Raw genomic sequence first — 14,764 nt, forward strand, 5'->3', positions numbered from 1 at the left:
TACATCGTAGCGGTAGCAGCAACAAAGCGCCGCTCGTCTCAGTCGTCTGAAGCTATAAATCAAAGCTCGGTAACTACGTCAGAGCCACGTGATCGCGAGGAGCGTCTCAGGGTTTGTTGCGGTATGGCTGAGCAGGTAGAGCCAGAGAGCATAGGGTGAGTATTTCTGCTAACCTTCGTCCACAGTAATGATAGCTTAGCATTTAACGGGCAGTGACTGATACCGGATCAAAAAGCCGTCTTCCTGGGCACAGCCGTGCTGCTGTCCAGCTGTCCTCAGGAACTCAGGCTGGCTGCAGAGACAGCGGCCGCCCTCATCAATTCATTACTGGGAATTTTTTAAATAAACAGCTGTTCTACATGAGGCAGCTCGAGCAGGGCCGTGTCAAATCTTTTCAGGGCGGTGATTTGTGATTTTAACGCCCGGTCGGTGAGCTGTCATGCTTGTTTTACTGAAACTGGTTTTACGTAAACTTCGGTCCAGCTGTAAACTTAAAGTCATCGCGGGTACCGGATAATTTAACGGAGAGAGCGGCCATCCTGCCAGCCGGTCCCTGTCCTTTGCCCTCATGCGCCCTTTCCTTTATATCTCCAGAGTCCTGCAGAGAGTGCTGTCTGCTGCTGGTGTTCACGGGCTGGCCAACACCGTGTGGGGCTACGTGGATAAAACAATAAGGTAACACTTTAGACCCACGCGCTGACGCCACTGAGCCCTGACACAGGTGCAGGTGCAGCGCTGTTTGACAGACACGTGGTTTTTACAGATATCATTGAGACTTTGTGTCTGAATTTGGCTGAAAAATAGAAGGACCTCTTCCTGCTCAGCATCTCTGCAAACTCCTGCACAGGAGGCTGCACCAGCCTGCCCGACACAGGCACACAAGAAGCACAATTTTCATATGGCATAAACACACTTTTATATTTCAAAGTTGGGCCCAAACTAAAGAGTTATTTTATAAAAATAAAAGCCTACACACACACACACGAATTGAAGTTGCCCTTTTCAGTAGCTACAAACAATTAAAATATTTAGAGATTAATGTTCTGATAATTGACTAATTAATTTAGCTCACTTTAGCTCTACAACTGTTTTGACATTTCCACATGTCACGTAAGGTTTGCATTTCACAGAAAGTGAATTGTCACTGAAGTATTTTCAACTTATCTAAGGAGATTAAACATGTGCTTTGCACACTGTTTGTTCTTTCCTTTAAATCACACTGACTAAATGTCTCAGAGGCAGCAGTGAAATTAAAAGTTGTGCTTTCCCACACGGAGCAGCTGATCGCGCAGTCATGAGATGTGACGCTTTCACAATAAACAGTCGTTTAGACGTTTAGTCACACCCGTCTGTAGTTTAGTTACGCCTTCTGTTAGAAGGCTGAACACTTCGCTGCATTTCTTCACATCTTACTGCAGTGTTTGAAATGAGGAACTCGACAGCTGCCAGTCCTCTCAGGAGTGGATGTCCCACTGAATTCACAGCAAGGTCAGACCAGGCAGTGCTCAGAGAAACTGTTTGGTGAAAAGTCAGGCTGCATATCAGCATAGATGCCTCATTCTAACTGTAAAGCATGGGGTTTTCATTTATCTTAACACTGGAGATCAGGTCAGCTGGATAAGTTAACCCAGGGTTCCCCCCTGCTCATGAAAAGGTTGGGACACTCTAAAAGGGGCGTTTCATAGGTCGTGTGATTTCTCTTCCACACAAAATGATCCCTGTGGGTGCCACCTACTTCAGAAAATGTTATCAAACAGTGATTTTAAAATCTCTAAAGAACATAAAGTCAAAGTGTTGTAAAAAGCACAGTGAAGGCTGCAGGAAATTGTTGATCTGGTGTTTTAGCCCACAGAGCAGTAAAATATACATTTGAGTTTAAGGTCATCATTTATCGGTGAGTGTGCTCTGTAAACATTAAAGGTCACAGTCACAGTCTCATAAAGTGGAAACTGCTTTAGTTTGTCAGGTCAAAGTGAAATTAACCTCACTGACTCAACAGCACTTCCAGCAGCAAACAGAAGCAGCTGATTAGAATCAAGTATAAAAGCATTTTCTAAATCACCAGATCAATACACGCAGATTTCTGTGACAGCACGACGCACAGTTTGTGCTTCATTCAGTGGTTTTTAGTAAGGTGCTAGCTGCACATAGAAAATACTCCCAGCAGGGAATCTGTGCTCAAAACATGCAGTAAATAAAAGAATCAGTGAAAACGTTTAAACCAAAACTCAGAACCTAAGTTACTCCTGAAAGTCTTGTTTTTATTCTGTCAGCTGCAGACACTCTGGTGGTTAAGAGATTAATTGTTTTGAGTGGTCTTGAACAATCTTTAAAGGAACATTTTTTTTTAAGCAGAGTTTAGCTTCAGTGAAACTTCTGGGACATTGATGCGGTCGGTAAGTAGCAGCGGAGGTTGTTAATCAGTTTCAGCTGCTTTGGTGTTCATGATATTACCAACAGGTGCACTAGAGGGGCACCAGTGAGACAACCTCCAAAACAGGAATGGTTTTTATACAGGTCATCTCATTGAGACAGATGGCCTCATTTTCAAGAGAGACCTGTTTGAACATACAGTTGCAGACAGACAAACACAAAATAATTAAAGCTAATATAAAAGTAAAAACAGGAACAATTTTCCAAAGATGATTAAAATATATTTAAAGACTGCTGATGAGGTCAAACTAGACCGTTTCAGTTCCTGCTGTAGCTGATTCCAAGCTGAAGGTGCTGAGTAAGAGAAGGCCTTTTTGCCTGCTTCTGTCCAACCTGACGGGACACTGGTGATAACATCCCCGTGGTCCAACAGAGGGCGAGAGGAGCTTACAACAAGACATTTTCTTGCAGCCGCAGAGAAACGAGCGATTTCTAAAGAAAAATCCTAACTTTATCTTAAACATTTTTAAGACATGCTCAATATGTAACTTAAAGGAAAGCTTGTCACCCAGTGGAATCCCAAGATATTTATAAGCTTCTCCAAACACTGTGGCTGTGCCTTTTATTGTAGTCCTTAGAGAGCGGAGCATTTGTTGCACCTTTGTGCTTGCAAACAGCGCGGCCTTGGTTTAAAATTAATATACATTGTAGCAGGTCAGACTGAAATGCAAACTGCAGTGACAATAAAACCAGTGTTATCAGCACCAAAATGTAAACGGGGAGATTCTGACCCACATTATTAACATTAATTGAAAACAGAGTTGGTCCTAAAATTGAGCCTTGTGGCACACGTTTGTGATTTTTCAGATAATCTGATGACAGACCACTGTGCTGTACACTGCTGATGATCAGCCGACAGTATGCTAAAAGCTTCTGACAAAGGATAAAATGATCTACAGTGTGAAACACCTTGAAAGGTCGATGAAAAGGGCAGCACAATATTCTTTGGCATCCAAGGAGTGTCTGACCAAGTGAGGTCAGACACTGATGTTGGAGAGAAGGCCTGGCTCTCAGTCTCCGCTCTAATTCATCCCAAAGGTGTTCTGTCAGGTTGAGGTCAGGACTCTGTACAGGCCAGTCAAGTTCTTCCACACCAAACTGGCTCATCCATGTCTTTATGGAGCTGCTTTGTGCACTGGTGTGCAGTCATGTTGGAACAGGAAGGGGCCATCCCCAAACTGTTCCCACAAAGTTGGGAGCATCAAATTGTCCAAAATGTCTTGCTGCTCAACCTGTTTGTAAATCTGACTCTGAACGTGTGTCAAAAAGCAGTTTGAGTGGTGGAAAGAAAAGAAATGAGGAAAGCGAGAGCCATACAATAATAATCTGGTCAGCTGGGGGTTATGAACCTTAGCCCTACAGCTGCCTGTACTTCAGACTTTTTTTGCATGTAGGTGGTGCTGGATTCCCAACTGGCTGCCATCGTGGTGTCCCACGTCAAAGATCCAGCTCCAAGCTTCAGAGGAGAAGATGCTGCAATGTAAGGATGAACCGAGCTCTGCTGACTCTCAGTGCATTTTAATATTTAAAACATCCCATTACTTTTTGTACAGTGTGCCAAAGTGAGTGCAGGCTGTGGTCACTCACTCATGCTCAACACCTACTGAACTGGTGCACAACCCGTTCTGTGCTTTACCTCCATCCATCCATCCATCCATTTTCTCCTGCTTATCCAGGCCGTGTCATTGGGGGGGTGGGGACAATAGCCTGAGCAGAGAAACCCTGACCTCTCGCCCCCCCAGCCGACTCCTCTAGCTCTTTACCGAGGTGTTCCCAGGCCAACCAAGAGATCCCTATAGACAAATAACTGCTGTAAATATGAATAAAAACTGCAGCTACACTTGGGTCTGAAAGTCTGAGATTACTTGGAAAATATATATTTTTCATGTGAACCTGCAAACAGCTTAGAAGTTTTAGCAGTTTAGTAGTTTAGAAGTTTAGTAGAGCGAATGATTACAAAACTGTTCATAAATACTTTTTTTAACATGACCTTCATGAGTCAAAGTCTAAAGGCAGATTAGATGTGCAGAGCACGGTCCTATTAGGGTTTCACTAGACAACTTTTTTCTGTAAAATACTGTGACAATAATTAAAGAACATTAACCACAGTAGAACAGGAATTTACAAATCAAGTGGTGCACTGCTGCAGTGGCTAGGACAATCGCCTCACAGCAAAAAGGTTGTGAGTTCAAAGCTCCTGGTCAGCTGGGCTGTTCCGTGTAGTCTGGATGCTCTCCCCATGACTGCGGGTTTTTGATTGTATGTAATCAGCTGCAGGTGACAGTGATCCTAAATTAGGAAAGCAGTTAAGAAGGTGGATGGATGGATGGATTTGTACAGAGCCTGTCAGTGCCCATCGACAGGAAAAGAACTGCATATGTTACATGTACGCAAAATGTACTTCACTTATAAGTGAATGTTAAAACACAAAATATGTATTTTTCCAACTGCAGTTGGTAGAGGATGTGTCAAAGTAAGGCAACATCGGGTTTGACTTACATGTGACTTTGTACGAATAAAGTAACACAAATTCTGCTCAAGTTCACTAATGAAGAAGCATCGTGTTGTACTGGTTTTGTGCATTAGTGTAAGAGGAAAAAACAAAACAAGAATAACTGGTTGGTTTAACCAGAAAGATGGAATATTTGGCTAACTTTCGTGTCCTTTAAGCTGAAATAATCCTGAAGGTTGATCATATTCTCTCTAATCTCGAGACTCTCCTCTTTTCCTTGCCCTTCCTTTTTCAGATGTCAGCACTGCTTTTACTAAAGAGTTCGTACCCATCTCCAACGGCAATCTGTTATGGACCTTGTCCTTTTGCAGTGACCATGTTAAAGATAAAACCCCCATAGTTCTGATGCATGGCTTTGGAGGTGGCGTGGGACTCTGGGCTCAGAATCTGGATGAGCTCTCCCAGCAGCGGCCGGTCTTTGCACTAGACTTACTGGGTTTCGGCCAGAGCACCAGACCTGTGTTCCCCACCGATGCGGCAGAAGCAGAGGAACAGTTTGTCGAGTCCATAGAGGAGTGGAGGGCCAGTGTGGGTTTGGAGTCCATGATACTACTTGGCCACAATCTGGGAGGATTCCTTGCTCTGTCATACTCCATTCAGTTTCCAGGCAGGTGGGTGCAGATTCTGGGATTTCTCCTGTCTAACTGTAGTAATGTAGTATTTAATGGGGCCTGTTATCCTTTGGTTCTGATCTCTGTGATATGAATTGCATTTGGTGTAATAAAGAAAAGGCCTCGGTCTCCAGCAGTGTTTGGGCCTTAAAGTCACTTTACACCAGCTGGCTCAGCGTAAACACAGGCAGATACTGTTGGAGAGAATACAGTGGAGCATTCAGCAGGAGATGATGGACACTAAAAATTGAGCTGGAAGGAGTGAATATTGGCCTTGTTCAGTTGACGCAACAATAATTAGTTATCAACAGCATGCACATCAGGCAGCTGTTAGTTAGGTGTATAAAATAGTCTCATTTGCTGCCCCAAAGAGCAGGTTGGAGGTCAGATCTGCAAAGGAAAGCAGTGTGTTCCAGCTGAAAGCCCCAGAAGAGGTCTGTAAGTGGGCAGAGTGTTGACTGCTCTATAAAAACTGAATTGTAATACATTTGAATAATCCTGTCATCGCTGCTGTAAATGGAACAAATGAAGTGGAACCTGCCCAGGAGCAGGAAAAAACCCAGGCTCTGCAGTGAACGCTGTTTTTGAATAATGATTCTGCCCTTTCGCTGTTAACATGATTGTAGCAAAACACGCCAGCATGAGTACAGGATACAGTTGTAGTGGTGTGCCTTAAGGTGCTGGCAGCTTGTGATAACAACAGTGTCCTCCAAACCTCTCTCCTCCCACTACAGACTATCTCTCCTGAATCATCTCCTTTAGCTGCATCTCCAGCTCAGAGCTTCCAGCGCACACCCGGCGCTCCCTAAGCGGCTTCTGATAAAATGTCCTCAATCCCTTATCACCCTCCTTCATCAGTAACACTGAAAATTCCCTCTTCCTGCCTTCTTACTGTTATCTCAGCATTCCAAATGGTCTTTAAGTTCTAACTTGAGATGCTCTTGATCAGGGACATACAGTACCAGTCAAAAGTTTGGACACACTCACCCGTGCTCACTGGACTGTGCTCATTATTCGTGTTTTTTTTTTTTTTTGGTTTTATTCATATTGGGCAGCACAGCAATCACCACTCTCTGTACCTGTGCACAGTCCATCACAGCTGCCGGTCTCATGTGAACGTCACCCCAGCTTTAATGTGACCTGTTGTATTTGCCGCCCACAGCTGGTTTTCACATCGTTCTCCATATTTTTGGGCTCTACTGGAGTCACTTTGCATGATTCACAGGTTGAGGTCATAATAATAGAGCTTGCCTGATTCCTGTGATTCCTCCACTTTGTAGGTCTGTAAACTAAAGAGCAGGTGAACTGTTTTTTTTTTTCTTCGGTGTCCGACTTACAGAGTGAAGCACGTTGTCCTGGTGGAGCCCTGGGGTTTCCCTGACCGTCCGGAAACATCCGACTCAGACCAGCTCATCCCCGTGTGGATCAAAGCTCTCAGTGCCATGTTCAGCCCCTTCAACCCCCTGGCCAGTCTGCGACTGGTAGGACCGCTGGGTAAGACTGGAGCATGAAGGTGCAAACTAATAGACCAGCTTAATAATCCATTGGAAATTGGGATGTGCTGTGGCACACCAGCATAGGGGGGGGAAAGCAGAGCTGCGCAAATGAGAGCAGCACAACTAAAGGAGTATAAAAAATAACCGAAATAATAAGCACTTTATTAAGTTATATTTAACCACTTTATTTTTAAATGAGAAGAATGGAAATGAGAGGATACAGGGATGCTAAATAGTGTCTGACATTTGGAGACAATAAGTGAAAATATATGCAGTGTGAAATTGGGGGGGTGGTTTCAAATTACTTTAATATTGCAGTATCACAGCTAATGCTCTCTAAAGTCCATAAAACTAGTTTAACTGCTTATTAAAGCACGTGTTATGATGATCATATCAAATAGATTTGTCATGTTTTTTGCCTTGACTTTGAAGAGAAATGAAGACCTGGGTTCTTTGTGCCTCCAACCCTCCCCCATTATTACTGATCATGTAAAATCTAATGAATAGGCCTCGTCTCTTAATGGCTACATGTTTGCTTCTGACATCTAAGTGTTTGGTTCCCTGCAGGTCCCACTCTGGTGCAGACCCTGAGACCCGACTTCAAGAAGAAGTTCTCCTCCTTGTTCAGTGACAACACCGTGTCAGAGTACATTTACCACCTGAACGTGCAAAGCCCCAGGTCTTTCTTTCTTTTGTGTTAGTGCCGCTTGTATCAAAAACTGCCACGAAAGCAATTTATTCATCACCTTTTCTGCTCTCATCCACGTTTTACCACCCAGTATTACATTTTGTCCTCACCAGTTTCTGTCATGTGCATTGATTATTTTTTTTCCTTGTATTGCCACAGTGGGGAAACAGCTTTTAAGAATATGACTGGGCCATGTGGCTGTGCAAAGAGGCCAATGCTGCAAAGGATTGACCAGCTGCATCCTGATATTCCCATCTCCATCATTTATGGCTCCCGCTCCAGCATAGACAGCATCTCAGGCTTCACCGTCAAGAAGATGAGGCCACGCTCTCACGTAGAGATCATAGTAAGTACATGGAAGGGACTTCCTTCACTTTAGTCTTTGTGTCTCTGCTCTCTTTGCCTTGTGTGTGCTGCACTGACATCTGTAATTGATGCTGCTCAAGTTCCCAAATTCCTCTGCTCCCCATTCTGACAATTGAACCACAAATCCTAAAGTACAAGGCATAAAAAATATCAGGATAGTGTCTGTGAAAATCAGGAAATTTGGATGATCTTTCCTTCAAGATCATCATTCACTTCACTGGAACAGCTATTTTAGATCGTCCTGTAGAAATCCTGTTAAATTATGTCCTTTATTTACATAAAAAAAAAAAAAAAAAATTCCCACTCACCCTGTGGGCGATCTTTATCCTCCCAAGCTCAGGTCCTCCACCAGAGGCCTGGGAGCTTGAGGGTCCTGCGCAGTACCTAAGCTGTTCCACCTCTTTTACATGGATGACATCAAACTCTATACAAGGAGGGAACAAGACATCGATTCACTGATCCACCACATGGATCTACAGCCATGACACTGGAATTCATTCGGACTAGGGAAGTGTAGTCATATGGTAACAAAGAGCGGGAAGGTTGTTAGAACTGAGGGGATTGCACTACCAGAAGGCAACATTGCAGACATTGAGGACAGCTACAAGTACCTTGGAATCCCACAGGCAAATGGGGACCATGAAGAGGCCACTAGGAAAGCTGCTGCCTCCAAATACCTGCAGAGAGTAGGCAAGTCCTGAAGAGTCAGCTGAATGGGAAGAACCAGATACCTGGTCGTCAGATACCTGCTGGGATAATAAGCTGGCCAAAGGAGGAGATTGAAGCCACTGACACCAAGACAATAAAGCTCCTTACCATGCATGGAGGGTTTCAGCCCAAATCCAGCACCCTGAGACTGTACACTAAGCAGAAGGAAGGTGGCCGAGGAGTAGTGAGTGTCAGAACCACTGTCCTAGATGAAACAATGAAGATCAATGAATACATCAGGAAGATGGCACAAAGGATCATGTGTTTAGTGAGTACCTCAGGCAGCAGAAACTCGAGAAAGAAGAGCAAATCCAGGAATCATCATGGAAGGACATACGTCTGCACAGCATGTACCACCGGCAGATAGAAGAAGTGGCTGATCTTGAAAAATCCTACCAATGGCTGGACTGAAAGACAGCACAGATGCACTAATCATGGCAGCACAGGAACAAGCTCTGAGTACAAGATCAATAGAGGCTGGGGTCAACTACACCAGGCAAGACCCCAGGTGCAGGCTGTGCAGAGATGCCCCTGAGACAATCCAACACATAGCAACAGGGTGCAAGATGCTAGCAGGCAGGGCATACATGGAGCACCATAACCAAGTGGCTGGTATAGTATACAGGAACATCTGTGCCGAGTATGACCTGGAAGTCCCAAAGTCAAAATAGGATATGGGAGATTTGGGAGACAGACACCCTCTCTATTTTTAAGATTAGGTTTACAACTTTCCTTTATGATAAAGCTTATAGTTAGGGCTGGATCAGGTGACACTGAACCATCCCTTAGTTATGCTGTAGTAGGCCTAGGCTGCTGGGGGATTCCCATGATGCACTGTATCTACTTCATTCACTTCTTTTTTTACTCTATTTATACCCCACTCTGCATTTAGTCATTAGTTATTATTAATCCCTGGCTAACCCCCCTCAGCCCCAGCTGGTTGTGGCAGATGACTGCCCCTCCCTGAGCCTGGTTCTGCTGGAGGTTTCTTCCTGTTAAAAGAGTTTTTCCTTCCCACTGTCACCAAGTGCTTGCTCATAGGGGGTCGTTTTGACTGTTGGGTTTTCTCTGTATTATTGTAGAGTCTTTACCCACAATACAAAGCGCCTTGAGGCAACTGTTGTGATTCAGCGCTATATACAGTATTTATACAGTACAGTATTTGTTTCATTTATAATGTATTTATGTTGCAATTTATTTATATATATATTTTTATATTTTATTTACAACACCAGTCAAAAGCTTGGACACACCTTCTCATTCAGTGTTTTTATTTATTTATTTTTCCTACATTGTAAATTAATACTGAAGTCATCCAGATGCTGAAGGAACACATGAGTAAACTCAGAAGTGTTAAACAAACCAGAGTGTGTGTTAGTTTAGATTCTTCTTCTTTTGCTTTGATCACAGCTTTGCTCTCTCTCTGTACTCTGTCAGCTTCATGAGGTCATCACCTGAAATGTCTCTGGAGCTTGAAAAAAAGGGCGACTGGACTTCTTCTTGTTTTTGTTTTGTTTTTTTTTTTCTTCAAGCTCCAGAGACTACTATGACCTGGATGACTGAGAACCTGCACAGACACATCACCTGAAATGGTTTTCCAGCACTGTTGAAGGAGTTCTCAGAGGTGCTGAGCACTTGTTGGCTGCTTTGCCTTCACTCTGCGGTCCCTCTCATCCCAAACTGTCAGTTGGGTTTAGATCGGGTGATTGTGGAGGTCAGGTCATCTGAAGCAGCACCCTCTTTCTTGGTCAAATAGCCCTTACAGAGCCTGGAGGTGTGTTTGGGGTCATTGTCCTGTTGGAAGAGCAAATGATGGTCCCACTAAGCTGTAACCAGATGGATGGCATGTTGCTGCAGAATGCTGTGGATAGCCATGTTGGTTAAGTGTGCCTTGGATATTGAATAAATCACCAACAGTGTCACCAGCAAGGCAGTATCTTGCTGAAAGACACTTTTGGCAGGTGGGCTGTAAGAGTCAGGAATCGAACCACCAACTTTTCAATTGGTAGATGACCTGCTGTGCTTCTAAGCCTCTCTGATTAAACTGAGCACACAGGGCTTAAGGCCACTAATCAGGCCATCATGGTTCAAAAACTGTTTGTCGTCAGACCTGGTTTTACAGTTAATGCCAGCATTAGGATTATTTAAGCGTCGAGGTGAGGGTTTGGGACTTAGAGCTGCTCATTTATTTTGCCAAGTTTGAGGAACAGCTGTCAAAGACAGGTGCAGAACAGACATATTAGTGAGATATGCAAAGAAATTCTCATTAACACAAAATGAAGTTGTTTTCACTTCTTAATGTGGTATTAATGAGTGCAGATTAATGGGGAAAATGTCAGTTTCAAAAACTAGAGACGGTGCAAACCAAGGAAAAGTCAGAACACTGAAGTCAGAGGTTTTGACTGCATGTAAAAATGTTGCACCCACATTTTGATCCTTCAAAGGAAAATCACTGAACTAAGGACTGTGACTTTGTGTGTTTATGTAAGTTTAATTTACTTAAGTTTCAAATATATAGTTAATAAATTGCCAAACATGACAGGCATTCTGTTAAGTGGGGAAAAAAAAAATGATAGTGCTTTAACTGTATGTGGCCCAATCATGCTTATGTGCATACTCACCCAGCAAAGGTCTGTTTTCTGCCAGGAAAACCTGCAGAATTGACTGCACGGAGGTTTGAAGTGTAAGTGGTTGATGCATGGTGTGAATGTTCCTTTCCATCTTTGTTTAATGAAGGCTATAAAGCAGAGACACAGCCCTCCTCATTAAAACCATGACCTCCTTTTACGACACGCCTTCATGTAGTTCCCGTCATTTTTAATCAGCCGCTTTTCTTCTCTTCCTCGTTTCTCCGTGTAGATGATCCGTGGAGCCGGACACTACGCCTATGCCGACCACCCCGAGGACTTCAACCACAGGCTCTTGGACGTATGTGACAAAGTGGACTGAAGGCAGAGACGAGCTCGGATATTGAACTCTGGGGGGGTGGGGGACACATCACTCTGCCAGCTGCTGTGGAACCCCAGGATCCCACTTTCCCAAGGAATAAAAATAAGTGTTTGTACATTAAAAATATTGCAAAGTGAACGGTGATCTGCTTTGAGTCACACATGAACACATGATGAAGTACACTTTGTCATCTGACCAGTGAGTCAGTCCTATTCTTACAAACTTGGTGAGTGATGACATCACTGCTCAGGGCCTGCTGGCCTGCATCACATGCTCATTTTACAGCACAGAGAAGTGCTGCTGCTGTTTGTTAACTTTGCAGGTGAATTATTTTTTAATAGCTTTTAATCATGTAAAAACTACAGAGATAAAATGATTTTCTATTTTTGTAGAAGAATAGCGATATTTTTACTAGTTTGATATACATAATAGCAGCTGCAGTTATGACTAATAATGATGATACAGTTGTTTTGAGTGAGCTCTGTCTGAGGCACGATCGGTATTCAGGAAGCTCGATTACAGTGTCATATATTTGCTGTTCCCTTTGTGGGGTTTAGCCTGTGGTGTGTGGTTTTTTTTTTTTTTTTTTCCCCATGTGATACAGATGCAGAAAAAATAGACCTGAGGACACAGTACCACTGCATCAGCAGCAGGAAGAGCTTTTAGATGAATGCATCCTGTTAATGTGCTTCCCTTTCAAACTCAAGTGGTCACTTCATCTGCAGTAATTGTGAATCTCACTATAAACCCTGTGTACCCTCTGTAGCTGGTGTATCACCCTTGTATGTTTTTGACTGCTCTCTTTAGATATCTATTTATACAGAGACTGAGGTGGCTGCATAGCGTGGTGGTTTGACCTTGTACCCATCAAGTGAAAGATCCCAGGAGGAGACAGAAATCCCTTTGGGCTTGTGTCAGGAAGGCCGTCCAGTGTGAGAAATAAAACCTGCTGAATCAGAGACATGGAGTTATCTGCTGTGGTGACCCCTTGTGAATAAGGGAGCAGCTGAAAGTAGCTTTATTAATAATACAGAGTGTATTATGGAGTGTATCATTTAATGCAGGCAGTATATACTATGTTTAAAAGACAGATGTAGCCACCATGACCTCAACCACTGATTTGGGGCTCTGGATTTTGGTCACCACCACCACCTTTTTTTTTTTTTTTTCTTTTGTTTTATTGTTTGTTTTTTCTTAACACTATAAATAATCATATTCAGAACGGGGAGTGGAGGGTTTAGTCATCAGTTAACATTATCAAGTTGCATCCATAAACTGTATGGCTGGAACAGACAGGGACATGTACCTTCTAATTAAAGTAAGAGACTAATAAAATACTAGAATTTCTCTCACCAAAAGGGAAGCCCAAAGGTTTTGGATGGTCTGTACTGTAAGACAGGCCGTCGTCTTTGGCAGATAATTTCATTGCAGAATGCACCAACAGGGCACAAACAGTGGAGAGCTCCAGCTTAGTGGCTTGAATCTGTGGAAATGAGGCCCTATGGCCAGCAGGAGGCTACACCTATCAATCACAGCTGCCACGCCCTTAACTTTGAGCTTTACCATAATCCAAATGATACCATTATCCAAATGGATATTTATGACAGGGCTCCATTAAACCAGTGCATCAGTCATCCTGCTGCCTCTTAACACCAGGAACCACAGAAGAAGCTACATTAAAAAATAATAGTAATGATAATGCAGTGGTACAGTTCATAAGGTGTAACTAAGTCTATGACGTATTTAGGAGCAAGCCCATTATTAGTTAATGGAGGATTACAATCAATAAAAGGACCTCAGATTTGGAATTTAGGCTGAGGTAAGTTTTGTGACATCCAGTATTCAACATCAGTGAGCCATCCCATAAAGTGTGAGATTTACGTTACTACCCATCAGTGGACTATCTAGTTGCCTATCATCTGTATAACATGGACATTAATGCTGCATTTGCAAATCATCTGATCCAATGGAAGCATATACAGAATAAAATGGGACCCAGGACTGATCCCTGGAGAACACCACGTGATTAAAAAAGCATCTTTCTGATAAGTAGGAGTGAAACCAGGCAAAGGCATTACCCTCGATGCCAGCACAGCATTCAAGGCAGTTTATGCTACTGTGAAAAATCTTGACTTGCCCATCATTTCTTTATATTTGCTAGAAAAAGGGATGAATTGAAACATGTAAGCATTCATGGAAATGCAGTATACAGCCCAAAACTGAATTTGTCCAACCCCCCCACCCTGTAAACACAGCTCTAACTCTCTAAGAAAAGCTTTCCTGTCATCTCTTTAAGGCTTCAGGAGCAGTTCTCCAGTCTTCTTGAAGGACATTCAAAGCTCTTCTTTGGCTTTTGTTGGGTTTTATTTTTTTACTCTGTGAACAAAATGATAATGCTTAAGAGTAAATTGCAGGAAATTAATTAATAAGTAGTTGTGGAAGCAAATAGATAATTAACTAAATTAGATAGAGAGCAGACAGATAGTGGACCAGTGGATGCCAGGCTGACTTCACGGCCTTTGGGAAACATGTTTATCTTATTTATGGCCCTCCTGGTCTCAGGGAAAAATATGTTTATCTGATCCTTGAAGGTTTTGCCAAAACATGTACATCTGTGTCTAAGGCGGGTGAGTACAGGTCACCGCACCCCATTACTAGGTAGAATAAAACCCTCATGATTGGGGACATGTGAGGGCAGGAAGGCATGTGCTTCTTTTACAGAGCTTTTATTGCTGATGGGAGAAATCTGAGCCATGAGAGCCAGCCACTGGACGGACTAATGACGAAGGCCAAACCACGGCTCACCGCATCTGTTTTGCTTTTAGATAGTATAAAGTGTTATGCTTAGCCTATTTCTGCCCTTCTCGGGAGGGGGGGGTCACAGCCAGATGCTTTTCTGTCCTGTGATTTCCTGAACCGAGAGTGCCCGTGTACATGTGAAATCTAATGATTCTTTAATATTAAATGTTTTAAATCATTTAAATGTGAACTAAACGATGTC

General features: G+C 43.1%; 1 protein-coding gene across 1 annotated transcript; it reads left to right on the plus strand.

Moving 5' to 3' along the window:
* Window positions 1-8: 8 nt before the first annotated feature.
* Window positions 9-12,317, plus strand: abhd5a (abhydrolase domain containing 5, lysophosphatidic acid acyltransferase a). Its single transcript, XM_030749896.1, has 8 exons — window positions 9-155; window positions 595-675; window positions 3,828-3,913; window positions 5,181-5,556; window positions 6,896-7,050; window positions 7,620-7,731; window positions 7,900-8,086; window positions 11,674-12,317. The coding sequence occupies exons 1-8, from the start codon at window positions 124-126 to the stop codon at window positions 11,761-11,763; spliced, it is 1,119 nt and encodes a 372-aa protein (XP_030605756.1). The 5' UTR covers window positions 9-123; the 3' UTR covers window positions 11,764-12,317.
* Window positions 12,318-14,764: the final 2,447 nt, after the last annotated feature.

Source organism: Archocentrus centrarchus, chromosome 16 (assembly GCF_007364275.1).
Source record: "Archocentrus centrarchus isolate MPI-CPG fArcCen1 chromosome 16, fArcCen1, whole genome shotgun sequence".
In the NCBI taxonomy this organism is placed as follows: domain Eukaryota; kingdom Metazoa; phylum Chordata; class Actinopteri; order Cichliformes; family Cichlidae; genus Archocentrus; species Archocentrus centrarchus.